Here is a 15,410-nt window from a genome sequence, read left to right on the forward strand (position 1 = left end):
TTTAGTGTGGAACTTCTCTGTTTAGATTTGTGCCCTGCCTTTAAATAATGTGGTGAGATAACAAGAAAAAGCAGGTGAAAATTGCTCTGGAGAAGCAGCCTTTTAGGCAGTTAATCACTTATATGAGCCTCATTGGCAGCGTGCGGATGATAACGAGAGGGAGAGGGAGAGAGGGGGCGAGAGATTACTCTTGTTGACTTGTCAGGGGTAATGAGTATGTGTGTCAGTCTGTTCTGACTCAGCTGGGAAAACAAATAACAGTGTGACCCTGCCCTCCACGTGCCTCTGTGTCTGCCATACTGACACAAATCAAGCCGAGAATGAGCCCTCGGTTACCCTCTCTGTCATAACACACAAAGACGCACACAAACACAAACACACACACACACGCAAAATGGGGCTTGTTTAGCAAGCTGAATGCGAAAGAGTTTATTCATAAATTGTTCACAAGAGCATTTACACAGGAAATGTATTCATGAACCCACTTAGTTAAAAAAAATAGAGCTATCCTCAGAGATCTCCTGAGTTTATGTAGATGGGGATATACCTTGTGAACCTTCAAAATCATATAATTGGCGGATATATGTACAGAATATCTATATACGGATTCTAAAATCAGGTTTAAATTGATTTGAACTCTTAATGACTCGACTGCAAATGAAATCTATAAATGAAGATAAATCTAACCAGCAGGACAAAAGTCCACATATATTCTGATGTACACCAACATCTCCGAAACAGAACCAAAATGCCATAGTAGTAGAAATTATATAATTTGTCTCTATGACATTTCTGCTCTGTGTCGAAGATGCTCGCATTTACATTCACATGACATTTATTACATTTACAACATACAGATGTTAGAACATCTCTAATATGATCGGTCACGAACGTAATCCCTACACGATATAGACTCAAATATCTTAACATAGAGACAAAGTGACAGCTTATAATAGACCAGATTTTAAAAGCCCTCCTAATTTTTATTTTTATTGAACAACCAATCACAGTCTTCAAAAGAATGTGTCATACCCAGTAACTTGTTTAAGCCCCGCCTCCTCTCTAATATAAAAGTTGTGGTAGTCTAGAGGTTAAGGTGTTGGGCTACCAATCGGAAGGTTGTGAGTTCGATTGCTGTGTCCACCAAGCTGCCACTGCTGGGCCCCTGAGCGAGGCCCTTAACCCTCAATTGCTCAGATGTATAAAAAAAAGAGAGAGATAAAAAATGTAAGTCGCTCTGGATAAGGGCGTCTGCTAATTGCTGTAAATGTAATCTTTTATTTTTCTTGCTATTCTGGTAGATTGGTTCCTGTTAAAATGAGATAATCTCTAGGTTAGTTAGAAATGTTTAAGCTAAATTAGGAACTCTCTGAGATCATTCTGGATAAACCCTGGACATGTACTGAACTGTAACAAAAGTTACATTAGAACTGGGTATTAAATATCAGAATAACTCCTGGATGTTATGTAGACTGTAGACACACACTTGGTAGAGGTATTGGCCTCTCTCTCTCTCTCTCTCTCTCACAAAAGGGAAAAAAAGGGAAAACTGTTGTAAGTGAATTTTTTAACACTAACACAACACACTTTTTTTTGCCAGTAACAGTTTGCATCTTCTGTGGTTAATAAGGGAAAAAAGGCAAATCAACCTTTATTTTACAATTACAATCTAAAAAAAATCATTCTAAAATGTGACACTTGTACCGTGTGTCTATCCTACAAGTTATAATGAAGAAACGACTCTAAAACAATGTCACACAACATTAAAACCCAACTACAGATGGCTAGAAATTAGGACATGTTGCAGTGAGAGTCCAGTATCATATGAGGAAGAATCTGACCATCCTACTCGATTATCTTCCTATAACAGTGTGGCCTGTCGTGATCTATTGCTTTCTTGACCTCCTCAGTTTACAAAGGTTTGCACTTGATTCATATAAGAGATTGTACTTGCTCTATTTCTCTCCTGCTAGAGGACTTTCCACCTGCACAAACCCCCTGTTCCAGACCTACTGTCCAGCATACTAATGAAGGCATTTAAAGCCACCGATTTGCAGTCCACACACTGGGGGTCCACAGATCAAAGATGTAGGGCCTCAGACCAACAACACACTTCTGTACATCACACACACACACACACACACACACAAACTTCCCACCCTCTTTGCCCTGTCTGCTGAATGCTGAATTTCTGTTGTGATTTCTTTAACAATGGAAAAAACTCTGTCTGCCTTCTCTCTCTGTCTCTCTCTCTCTCTCAATGTTTTCTCACACAGTAGTATGAATTAAAAGATGCTTATCTGCTATTCTGAAAGCTGCTTTTAGGAATCAGACTAAAATGAATGACTGGGAAATAAAACGTTCATTCTGCTGTCTTTCGATCCCTGACATCCTCACACACTGCATACAAAGACATCACTAGTAGAAAGGGAAATAAAAGAGCATCACACACGCAGTGTAGTGTGTGGATTAGATGTGTGCGGGTTACAGAGCACACACACACGCATGCATACTTTACTGATTTCCTCTGGATGTGTCTTTAATGGTTTCTTTTCCCATTCAGCCTGATGAATGGAGTTTAGTGTGTAAATAGTCCTGTACACGCACATTAACACACCTTCTGTTTCCTTCTACAGCTGAGAGCTCATGCAGTGGATGTCAACGGAAATCAGATGGAACCTCCGATCGATCTGTACATTTACGTCATCGACATGAACGACAACAGACCCGAGTTTCAGAACCAGGTCTATAATGGATCCGTTCCTGAGGTCTCCAAACCAGGTACTTGGCAATCATGATGATGGTGATGATGACTGTGGTCAAGTCAAGAAGCTTTTATTGTCATTTCAACCATATAGCTGTTGCAGTACACAGTGCAGGAACACAGTACACAACGTTTCTCCAGGATCATGGTGCTACATAGAACAAAGACAGGGCTATAAGGACGTAGTAAGTTAGTCCTAGCCATATAACGTGCATCTGTGCAACCTGGTGCAAACAATGCAGGACAAAACAAACAAGACAGACAAGACAGTGCAAATAAAAAATACAAGACATCACACAAAAGACAATAAAAAAGTGGTGAGGAAGATGGTGGTATTGATAAAAAAAAATATGGTGATTGTGATGAAGTTGTTGGTGATGATGATGTTGGTGACGTCAGAGGTAGTAGTGATAATTATTTTGATGACAAAGATGATGGTGGTGGTGTTGATGCTGGTGATGCTGGTGACATCAGGGGTAGTAGTGATAATCATTTTGATGACAAAGATGATGGTGGTGGTGTTGATGCTGGTGATGCTGGTGACATCAGGGGTAGTAGTGATAATCATTTTGATGACAAAGATGATGGTGGTGGTGTTGATGCTGGTGATGCTGGTGATGCTGGTGACATCAGGGGTAGTAGTGATAATTATTTTGATTATGAAGATGATGGTGGTGGTGTTGACACTGGTGATGCTGTTGACATCAGGGGTAGTGATAATTATTTTGATGATGAAGATGATGGTGGTGGTGTTGACGCTGGTGATGCTGGTGACATCAGGGGTAGTAGTGATAATTATTTTGATGACAAAGATGATCGTGGTGGTGTTGATGCTGGTGATGCTGGTGATGCTGGTGACATCAGGGGTAGTAGTGATAATTATTTTGATGACAAAGATGATGGTGGTGGTGTTGATGCTGGTGATGCTGGTGACATCAGGGGTAGTAGTGATAATTATTTTGATGACAAAGATGATGGTGGTGGTGTTGATGCTGGTGATGCTGGTGACATCAGGGGTAGTAGTGATAATTATTTTGATGACAAAGATGATGGTGGTGGTGTTGATGCTGGTGATGCTGGTGACATCAGGGGTAGTAGTGATAATTATTTTGATGACAAAGATGATCATGGTGGTGTTGATGCTGGTGATGCTGGTGACATCAGGGGTAGTAGTGATAATTATTTTGATGACAAAGATGATCATGGTGGTGTTGATGCTGGTGATGCTGGTGACATCAGGGGTAGTAGTGATAATTATTTTGATGACAAAGATGATGGTGGTGGTGTTGATGCTGGTGATGCTGGTGACATCAGGGGTAGTAGTGATAATTATTTTGATGACAAAGATGATGGTGATTGTGATGAAGTTGTTGACGCTGGTGTTGCTGGTGACATCAGGGATAGCTATAATTATCTTGATGATGAAGATGATGGTGGTGTTGACGCTGGTGTTGCTGGTGACATCAGGGGTAGTAGTGATAATTATTTTGATTATGAAGATGATGGTGGTGGTGTTGATGCTGGTGATGCTGGTGACATCAGGGGTAGTAGTGATAATTATTTTGATGACAAAGATGATCATGGTGGTGTTGATGCTGGTGATGCTGGTGACATCAGGGGTAGTAGTGATAATTATTTTGTTGACAAAGATGATCGTGGTGGTGTTGATGCTGGTGACTATTGATGATCATGATAATGAGAACGATGATGTCAGTGATTATGTAACACTCCACTGTAAGATATTTACTGCATCAGGTTAACTTACCAAACTATCGACATCAACATTAATAAAGTACAAGAAATAGTAACAAACTAATATATGAATTGATTTTAGTTCAATCTGCATTTACTAACATGACTGACAATAAACACACAGAACCTTCCTGAACTGCTGTAAATATTAAAGCTTCTTTCTGACTCAGCTTCAGCATGGACATTAGTTTAGTTTTTTGACAATAGAAGCAGTAATTTCTTTGTTAAGGTTAGTGATGCTACATTCAAGCTGTTGATGTTGAGTAATGCATTAAATAATTTCATATGAAATCCTTACATAAAACATTATCTAGATAGATAGATAGATAGATAGATAGATAGATAGATAGATAGATAGATAGATAGATAGATAGATAGATAGATAGATAGATAGATGTGGAATGAACACAATCAAGCAGGTTTAAAATTCTAAACACTTATAAAGGAAAGTTGAGGGTTAAAATTCCCATGTGTTAGAGAGAGAGAGAGAGAGAGAGAGAGAGAGAGAGAGAGAGAGAGAGAATACAGTAGTGCAATAAAGGCGATATTTTATTTTATTTCACTGACGCACTTCTTTTGGACATTTTTAATAATACGACACTGGTATCATTTTTTAAAGATTGATAAAATCTTTGCACTTTCAGACGATAGTGGAGTTTGATTATTTTCCTATAAGATCATCTAGAACAGATAATGTGTATGTGATTTTTTTCTTTTAATTAATCAAGTGAACAGACTGCACTCATCAGGTCAAAGCCTTGAAATAACAATGCAGGCACTTTGATGATGATGATGGTATCCCTTTATATTTGGCCCCAGAATCTCGAAATCATGCGTCCTGTCGGTCTGATTAAAGTGTAGGGTTTTTGTTTTAGCTTGATTTCCTGCATGCTGTATACTTTGAGGTCACAGCAGAGCGTCCCGAGCATCCAGTCCAACTGATCGTGTCAGGTCATGCCTCAGAGATGTAGGATATGGTGAGAACCATTATGTCTTTACAGTTTAGACTGTATGAGAAAACTCTGTCCTCCTGAGGATGTGTAAACAAGAAGTACGAGAGAGAAAGAAAACCAGTTTTTCCCCCTCTTCAGCAGAGCGTGTATTTGCAACATGCTATCTGACCACTTCTGCTAATTAGCCTAGAAATGCATCGGCATCTCCTTGTGCTTCTGTAATCCATAAAAAAAAAAATGTGAAAACCCCAGTTCCACGACTCCACTCAAGCTCAATCCAATCTCTTTCTGAGGATTTAAGCCAAAACGGCAGAGACAGGTGAAAGGCACAAGCATGACCTGTGAGGTACTTCGGCCAGATTGTTCTGTTCTCTGTTCATTCACATGATTTGAATCTCTCAAAGGATTTTTGGAAAAGGAGCTTAACCAACACAATCATATCAAATTCTCTCGGAGTTGAAGAGACCACGGTGAAAGCAGAGCATGCTGGGAACAGGGCTTATCACTTTCCACACATGTATATTCAATTATCGCCACAAGCCATCAGTGGAATGTAGCACTAAATGCCTCTTTTCAGATATTTCTTTTTTTTCTTATGAGCAAAGCTCCCATTGGGAGACACATACAGATTAATTGAATCTCGCCTCTCCTAGCTTGTACCTCAGCAATCACTGAATTACTGTACCGGCTAATCCAATTTACTTCAAATCCAGGCCGAGTCATGATCCAGACTTGGCACATATTAAAATAAAGCCTGTGTGTGTGTGTTACATGTGTGTGGTCCTGGATGATGATGATGATGATGATGTTCTTCCATATGCTATTAACCTTTCCACAAAAGAGTTACTTTTACTTTTTTCGTCAACTTGATCCATTTATACTGAAGTGTCGGGGGGGGGGGGGGGGGTGTTTTCCCTCCATTATGTTTTTAGCCATTTTATGCAAATCAGCCTGTAAAATTTTTTTTTAAAGCAAGCAGTTAAGAGATATTTGCATAAATTATCAAACACTCGAGGCTTTCACACGGCACCATTAAGCTGTTCATGTAACCGAACCACAGAGTGTGTATTAATAATATCCTGACATTATCGTATAAAGTGAGTCATGTGGGCTGTAACCCAATATGAACACATTACTCACACAAGGAACACATCATGTCTTCTAAACGGATTTAAGTACAGATACAAATAGAGGAGGTATGCTATTCTTTCTTTCTTTTTTTCTTTTTTCTTTTTGTTATAAAAGCTTGCAGAGAGGTTCTCTGAGTATCCGTTTGCGTGTAGTAGGACTGTTGAACCGTCAGAGACAGGAATCACACACCGTGCTGACAGTGCTGGCATTTCTAACTGCAGGGATGTTGTACGGTTCATATTTAACTAGTTTTCTAGGCCACACCTACTATGGGTTTAGATACAGATCCAAATATTTGGAGCATGAACCAGATCCAGGTAGTGACATTGTGTTCGGATCCGTATGACATTTAAAATGATTTTCTACATTTTCTACACTTTAGTGAGCCGTCCTTTCGTGTTTACTTTGCCGAGACGTGACTCTCAGACTCGACTCTGTTCTCGCAATCTGCTGAATGACCCTCAAAGCAGGGTTCCTCTCAGGCCTTATTGAAGTAAAAAGCCAAGCAGACTGCTTGGGATAAAAAAAGTGCACTTGGGTGCCCAATTTTTCCTGGTGAAAGTGGAGTGGTGGGGGAAAGTTTGCAAACATTACAAGAGGAGGTTTAAGCGCTTTTTTCCCCCAGGCCGTCAGAGCCAATGGCTTCATTACGCTTTCACGACTGCTCTCTGGAGAAGAGGAAAATGGGGGATGAAGATGGATGAGAGCAAGCTGGAGAGAAAAACAGACGCAAAGATGTTTCAATTGGCTTAATGGACGCGGAGCGAGGCTCGGCCCCTGGCTCCTTTTGCAGGAGAGCCCATTTGCCTTATTATGGTCCTCAAAGGAGCTGTAGCAGCAGCACAATCCCACGCTGAAAGATTTACAGGGTGGAGAAGGGTAAAGACCGGACACAGCATCCTCAAATAGTGCAGACATGGCTGCTGGCTTTAAGGAATGCCTAAGTGGTTTTTGCAGCTCATCAATTTGAGCCACTTGAGGGCTGAGAGCTTGATGTAGGTTATATTTCTAAACAAAACTGTGGACGTGACAGAAATGATGGAGTCCATATAAGAACACTTATCATACATTTACCGTGGGAAGATGATGACGGAAAAGAGAGCAGATATTTTCTTCCAAAAGCCCAGAAGCGTCTGGCGGTCGATCATCAGAGGTCGCAATGGCCAGATTTCCAACCGCAACGACGCAAAAGTCAATTTAAACATTCATTAAAAGAAAAAAAATAACTGTATAAAAAAATAAATAAATAAACAATTTTCAGGTTGCATTCGTAACTAGTGCTCATTCGTAACTATTGCTCATTCGTAACTAGTGGGATAGACTCCAGATTCACCTTAATCCTGACCAGGATGATGCGCAGCAATAAATACTAATATTTTATTGCAAACCAATAACATTTAAACATTTCATCTTCATCATTTCATCTGTAATGAGTCTGTCTGTGTTTGCCTTGTTTCTGTCTGCTGTCTTGACCTGCTGTTAATTGTTTGCTCCGCCCACTCATTGGTTACCATGGACACTAATTGAACTCAAGCTTTCCTCCAGGTGTTTAGGTGTTTTGTCTTTGTCTCTGATTGTCTCCGCTTTGTGATTGGTTCCTGTTTCCTATATCTACTCTGTTTGTTCACTTCCCGGGTGTTAGTCGTTGTGGTATGTTGAGTGTTTATGTCTCTGTTCTGCTTTGTGTTCTGACTTGTGATGCCTGCCTGTTTTTTGATTTTTTGATTAAATACGTTCAAAACTGCATTTGGCTCCTCATTCACCTTTGTCTAAACGTGACAGAATCAAACTGAATGGCTCTGTTTTCTCTCCAAACTGCTAATGACTATAAAAAAAACCTATTGGTCACAACAAATTTGTGTCTCTCTTTATTCTAAATCTTGCTTGGCAAAGAAGTCAATTTAGCTAGCTAATGTTACTCACAGTTACATAAATGATTTGTTTTTAAAAACCTAGAGGTGAAATTAAACCTGATTAATGTTTTCTTATATTGTCAAAGAAATCCTTCTCGTTGCTTTTCCAAAATCTTTTGAAAGTCACATTCTGATCCTGTTCAAACATTTTCCCATCTTTCGTTTTGTTTTGTCGTTTGTTTTTTAACCAAGTGTTTTTGTATCCAGTTACATTCTTCTTTGTGTGCTTGAATGTCAATTTCCTGTCTGCTTTAATTAGCATCTCAATTTAAGTCAAACCCCAATTACGTTTCTGAATGCGTTTCGAATTAAACGCTTGGAGGTTAACTGTTTTCTGCGTCACTTTATCTCCTAACCACTCCGACTGAATAATCTGTGTACAGAATTCCACGCATTGAAAATTGAAAGTGACATTTGACATTCAATTCAGCTGTCCCTCTTTCTGCTGCTCTCTTTTATGGCTTCTATGACTTTGACAGGCAGTCAAACGAGTTGCTACAAACCCATCCTCCTTCTCTTTCAGTTTCGCTTTTTTGGTCGTTCGTATTGATGTAGCCGCATCAGAAGAGGCCATAATTGTTTTTCATGCTCTGTCTTTGTTCTCTCGTCTCCTCTGGTTTGGTGTCGGATCCTGCTCAGAAATGTAATGAAGTTTGAAATAGAACCCTCAGCCTTGATTATCCCTTCATAGGTGTTTTGTCATGGAAATGATGACACCATTTCCTAGCAATTACTCCAGATCCAGTGCCTCCAGTTAGTTAGTCATTTACGCTCGAAACCAGTATCTGCTAAAACAGCCCCACACGGCAGCTCAGAAGTGTTATCAAGAACTTGATCAGTTTTCAGGCAGAAGATTTGAGCAGATGGCTGAGAGTTCAAATCCCAGAACTGACAGAAAGCAATTTCTTTTTACTTACATTTACTTGTATTGTTTACATTCAGACATGCCATCCTTTATCCGTTTTTTTTTTTTTTTTTCTCTCAATATACGAATCTGAAATGATTGATGTTCTCTTGGCTGTCAACCATCCCAGTGAAAGCTCCACCCCTTTTTACCATCTCACATTAGTAATCTTTTCACCAGTACTTTTTTTCTCTTCTCAAAGCGAGCTTCCCGCTTGAAGGATCCTCGTTTTACGTCAGCATAGTATAGAGAATGGTTTGGAGTCATTTATGTGAAATCAGAGAAATCAGAGTATAGATAGAAAATATTTGTCACATATACATTAAAGCATAGTGAAATTCTTTTGTCTCATATCCCAACTTTGGTAGTCAGGGGTCAGCCATGATAGAGTGCCACTGGAGCAGTGAGGGTTAAGGGCCTTGCTCAAGGGCCCAACAGTGGCAGCTTGTTAAGTGCTACGGGGTTTGAACCCCGATCTTCCGGGCAACAACTCAGAGCATTAACCACTGAGCCACCACTGCCCCAAATCAACTATATGTATTAATGGGTGAAATTTGGATACCACATTTTAAGCCAAAAACAAAACAAATTTTGTTGGAGAAAAAGATGATTTTTTACTCACAAGTAAAATGACTCTCAAATCATTTAATAGTGATGATAGAATGATTAGAAACATATTGAGATAATTATATGAGGGCCATTAAGCACGTGATTTGTTAAAGGACAGTATAAAACAGTATGGTGTCACGTTTTTACTCCTCACTTCACAGGACAACACATAATTCTTCTGCACGGTTGGATATCCCTGCCCCTTTACCTTCACTTTCATATCAGTTCAACAGGATGATGTTACAAATTTCCAATCCTGTTTGCAAATTTTGAAGAATTTCACCGCTTAAGCATGTTGTATCAATATCAATATAAAATTTTATTTGTTACATACATACAGAGTATGACATGCAGTGCCTTTTATGTCTGTCCGGTATTCAAGCATAAAAAGGAATGAATCAAAAGTCAAGGATCAAAATAAAACCAAAAGGAGGTAGATAAACAAAAGGTTTAAACTATATGTTCAAATATATGTGAAAAATATATGAATATACATAAATGCGTTGTATTTCCCGTACAAATTAAAATGATTTTGTGATTGTCCATTGTTGGGATGGCTGAGGTCCCTTACAATCTTCCTGGCCCTGGTCCTGCAAGAAACACCACCTCTATCCTTTACTTCTGTAACTTTTAATATGGACCTAGCCATACAGGTTCTTTCGAATTTGTCTGCAAAATACCAATTTGGTCTTTAACTTTATAAAGTCTGTAACTTTTGTGGAATCCTTCATAATTCCAAACCAGTTGATAGACGTTTGAACAAATTTTGACCAGGTTGTAATGTTTAATGTTTTAATGCAGCCTGCCATTTGGAAAGATCGCTGATAGGGTTTGTTTTTGGAGGCGACAGGCTACTTGGAGGCCACTGATAGAGAACTAGCAAGTGGCTGGAACATAACATCAACAGAATGGCATTAGCAAAGAGCGATAGAGTGACATTTCGCCCACGTCAGGGGAAATAGCGAGGTTTATTCCTGGGTGTACGTGCACAGAGGGACCGTAATTGCTCGCCCACATTTGAGATGGCGGGTGACAAGCTTGTCGAAATCAATAATCATGTTTTAGGGGTTAAAGGCCATGAAGTGCACTGCCCACACACAACATTGAGTCATGCACAAATTGCTGTGTTTACATTGAAGAAGAACACCTGGCAAGTGAAGACTCGGCTCATTAAGTCTGGTGTGTTAATGGGGTGAGCGATTGGACATATCCATGAGGCCCTTATTAACAAACTCTACAAGTCTGAATCAATTTAAAGTGTGCTGATGGTCAAAACCTGAGTCTGGAGCTGAGAATTTTGTAGTAAGGAAAACAAGCAGTGTCAAAGGTCAGAGGAATTTTAACACTTTGTTTACTGTTTTGAGAATCTTAAGCCCAATCTTTGAGCCCCTACTTTCCAAATCAGACAAGGTTGGAAATGACATATGCTTGCATCGATTGTGTCTGGTAATAATTAGTCATTTCTACACTGTCAAAGAGCCAGAAATTACATTTTGCCAGTGATTCATGCAAACAAGTATGTGTTCATATGTCACACTAGACAGGAAAATGGAATGAGTCATTTAGCTAGCGATTTACTCAGCAGATTCACTCATTCACCGTTTGTACGTCTCTCTACAGGAACGTCTGTGATGCGTGTTACGGCGATCGATGCCGACGACAGTACGATGCCCAACGGTCTTGTGCACTACAGGATCCTGAACCAGAGTCCACACATCCCCATTCCCAACATGTTCACCATCAACGGAGCTACGGGCGAGATCAGCACCATCGCAGCAGGCCTGGACAGAGAGGTGCACTGATATTCATTTACACTAACACTTTAAAAAAAAAACATTATGTAAGGCACGTGTGCTTGTTTCGGTTGTATTTCAGTCCAACACACAGGTTTGGTCATGTTCATATGTGCTGGAGAGAGACACGTTTGTTCAAATACGAGTTATTAAGCCTAAAGATGTTGAATTAGGAACAATACAGGAATAACACGCCTCCTAATTAAAGGCTGAAAAAAATAAAATAAATAAAGGTACACACAGACCTGTGAGAGCAACCAAGACCAGACTTGTATGTCTGAAGGGTTGTAATTGAATTACATTTAATTGAAAATGTGTTTTTTACACGTAATTCAGACCGTGAGGTTGTTGCTTTAGAGCTTACTGACTGACTGTAACACAAAGTAAGCCTCAGTATAAGTACATAGCAAACTTACTGGCTTTGGCTGGAAGATAACATAGAGACATAAAATACTTTTTTTATTTTTATAATTAGTACATTATCAGTACTAATGCAACTACATTATTAGCATTGTTGCAGCTTAGTTAACATTATTAGTCTACATTATTGGCATAGTTACATTATCAGTACTTTATTATTAGCATACTTACATTGTCAGTAGAGGTCTTCACGGGTCCACTTAGATCCGAAAACCTGAGGTCCGACCAAAGACCCGAGCGGGTTCGGGTCTAAAAGTTTCACGTGTGCCTCGGACACGGGTCGGGTATAATAATAGCGGCATTGGGTCTCGGGTAATTTAAAATGAATGTGTTTTTACTGAACGGACCCGAGAAGACCCGAAATACTGTATCTCGTGTTTGCATCGACTCGAGTCCTTTTCCAACCGCTCCACTGTTTGCCAAGACCGCTTGCGACATGTGGCTGGCGACGTGTGGCTGGCGGTAAGCTAATTTTCGTTGAAACAGACCTGTCAATCAATTTAGAATCCACTCTGTAGCGGTTAATTGATTAAATTATGCAACATTCGGGTAGAGTCGGGTAAAAAAAAAAATTGCCGTCGGGTCGGACTCGGGTCTAGTTTTTCCGGGTTTGTCTCGGGTCGGGTCTTTCTTAAAAAAAAATTAATTATGCACATCGGGTTCGGGTCACTTCGGGTCGGGTACATTTCTTTAGACCCGAGAAGACCTCTAATTGTCAGTACTTTATTAATAGCATTTCTCAGAAGTTTGAGCAAGCAGGAGCCCAATGATTGGACTGCATTTGATTGCAGATAAATGGAAGTGTAGCAGAAGGTACATATGCTGACTCCGTCTCGAAGCGGTGCTATTCAGTTGTATGATTATCATGTCATTAATTATTCAAAGCCTTACTTAAAGCAAGCCATATGAATCCTAACGAGAGCCATTTAGTTTGATTACATATGAATGAGGTCATGAGAAAAAGTCTGAATGCTAACTCTTGGCCTTACTTTAGCCTTTTGCAACTTTTCCTACATATTAGCTCATGCAAATGTGTGTAATTTTACATACAAGTTGTGTACATCTGAGCGTGTGTGTTAATGTGTATAAGAATTTAAATAATGAATTAATTTTTGTACTGGATGAGAAACTTTGCCCTCTGATTCCAAATGAAAGTCTAGCCGACGGCCAAAGCCTTGAAATGCTAAGGGCCATGTTTCTGCTCTGCTTATTATTTTTGCCTAAAGGCTTCTCAGATCGAGCCTGTAGCTCTACTTTATTGACATATGCTCAAATACATGCGTTAAGGGCCATGACCTCACTACCACATTCCTCTCACTTTCACCTACCTGCTCATTAGCATGTTTCTGTAATCACAGTCACACACACACACACACACACACACACACACACACACACACACACACACACACACACACACACACACACACACACACACACTTTCCTCAACATTTTTTGGAGTCTAGATCTCATTTGCTGAGTAAGTCTGGGCTTTACCTTTATACGTGTACAGATAGGCAAGAATTCTCATAAACCGCTCAGTGTTAATGAGTGAGGTCATGCAGTGGTCAATGTGATTGGACTTGGAGCTTTGTGCTGTCAATTTGTGCCGTCTGACCCTTAGTTTCACTCAGCCGGGGTCACCACTCTCTTACTCCATCTCTTCCTCCATCTCTCTCTCTTTCGCTTACTCTCTTTAAAATTTTAATAAGGTCAAAGACATTTTCAAAACACCAAAATGCAATGTGAATATCATATCATATTTTATTGTATCCATCTGTATACTCGGACATTGTGTTTACTAAGTTCCTTTGCTGTGTTGCTCATTATGTATATTGTTATTGATATGTTACATTACGGTATTTCCTACGGCTCAAAAATACATCGAAAATAGCTTTAGCAGAAATGAATCCTATTAAAAAGCCATTCTGTTAAACAGTTTAATCGTAATAAAATCATGACCCTGTAGCATGTGAGGGGGGAAAAAAGACGCTCGTAGAATTTCACATACTATAATAAGTTGTGTACCATTCAACATTGAAAGTAAGCCAGAGGTGACAACGACAAGACGAGGCTCGAGAGGTGCGATTATGTGCTATAATAAATTATTACTCTTCCTTTGTATACTAGTAGTAGAAGGATGTTCATCACTGTGATGAGCAAAGGACTTTGTCTTGTTATGTGTTATGACTGCACTGGAAAAAGCTCACTGAATTTACTGGAATGAATTCCGTGCATCACTTTCACGTGATGGAACTGAGTTACATAAAGGTTGCTTTTGTATATCAGCCGATCACGTTTTTTTTAACGACCTGAATAAAACCGAGCCCTTTGCTGTCACTGAGCTCTATCGAGCACTATTCTAGTGAACGTAGTGTAGTCACGTAAATTTGATTTTACTATTTTAATCGTAAACTCTGTCAAATGTAAAATAAAACATGAATTATGTCAAATGTTTAGCTCTGTACACTGTTTATCAGTGTGGTGTTCGGTATGTAGAGCTGCACTACGTATGTAGGTCTAGATGCTACAACTGTTCTCTTTATATCTCATGATACAACGGAAGTAACGACCATTAATCACTCCGCCTCCCACCTGCGCCATTATGCCATAACTAGGGCACATCGGGGTGTTTACAAACCGACTGTTACTGCTAATATCATGCCAACACACACACCCACACACACACAGAGGGTAAAGCATAAGCAAAACGGATCACACACAGTCTCTCTTTATCAAAATGGCAGTAAAAAATATATGCAAAAGCTCCAGAACACAAAGCACCACAATTATGACAATAACCCCGTGCGGAGATAAACGAGCAGGGATGCGCATGTGCACTCAGTTAATAGGACTCCCAGGAAGCCCAGAAGAGCTGGTGCTCCACTAGTGCAGTATTTAATCAAAAGCTCTGGAAATGTCAGCGTCCGCGCCACAGGACACGCCGTCAGATGGAGCTGGATACTGCAGAGAGTTTAGAGATTTATCTCACACACACACACACATGCACACACTTGCTCATCAGGAGGAGGAAAGAGCTTTCATCAGTAGCATGATCCTAATTGGAATATTTATGCAGTAATTAGTAGGGTGAAGCAGCCCAGTGCAGAAGCGTGAGACTGCTGGGATTGGAGGATCACTGTAGTGTCATACAGGACTGATCAGAGGTGC

The 15,410-nt window shown here is 39.9% G+C and overlaps 1 protein-coding gene across 2 annotated transcripts in view; it reads left to right on the forward strand.

The window, feature by feature from the left end:
• Positions 1–15,410, forward strand: part of cdh4 (cadherin 4, type 1, R-cadherin (retinal)) — a 379,372-nt gene that overhangs the window by 335,351 nt on the left and 28,611 nt on the right. For both annotated transcript variants that reach the window (XM_047810282.1, XM_027176421.2), the window contains 2 exons: positions 2,637–2,781; positions 11,647–11,819. In XM_047810282.1, coding sequence (XP_047666238.1) covers positions 2,637–2,781; positions 11,647–11,819 — 318 coding nt within the window. The remainder of the gene's footprint in view (positions 1–2,636; positions 2,782–11,646; positions 11,820–15,410) is intronic.

The sequence above is a fragment of the Tachysurus fulvidraco genome, chromosome 2, assembly GCF_022655615.1.
Source record: "Tachysurus fulvidraco isolate hzauxx_2018 chromosome 2, HZAU_PFXX_2.0, whole genome shotgun sequence".
Classification (NCBI taxonomy): Eukaryota; Metazoa; Chordata; class Actinopteri; order Siluriformes; family Bagridae; genus Tachysurus; species Tachysurus fulvidraco.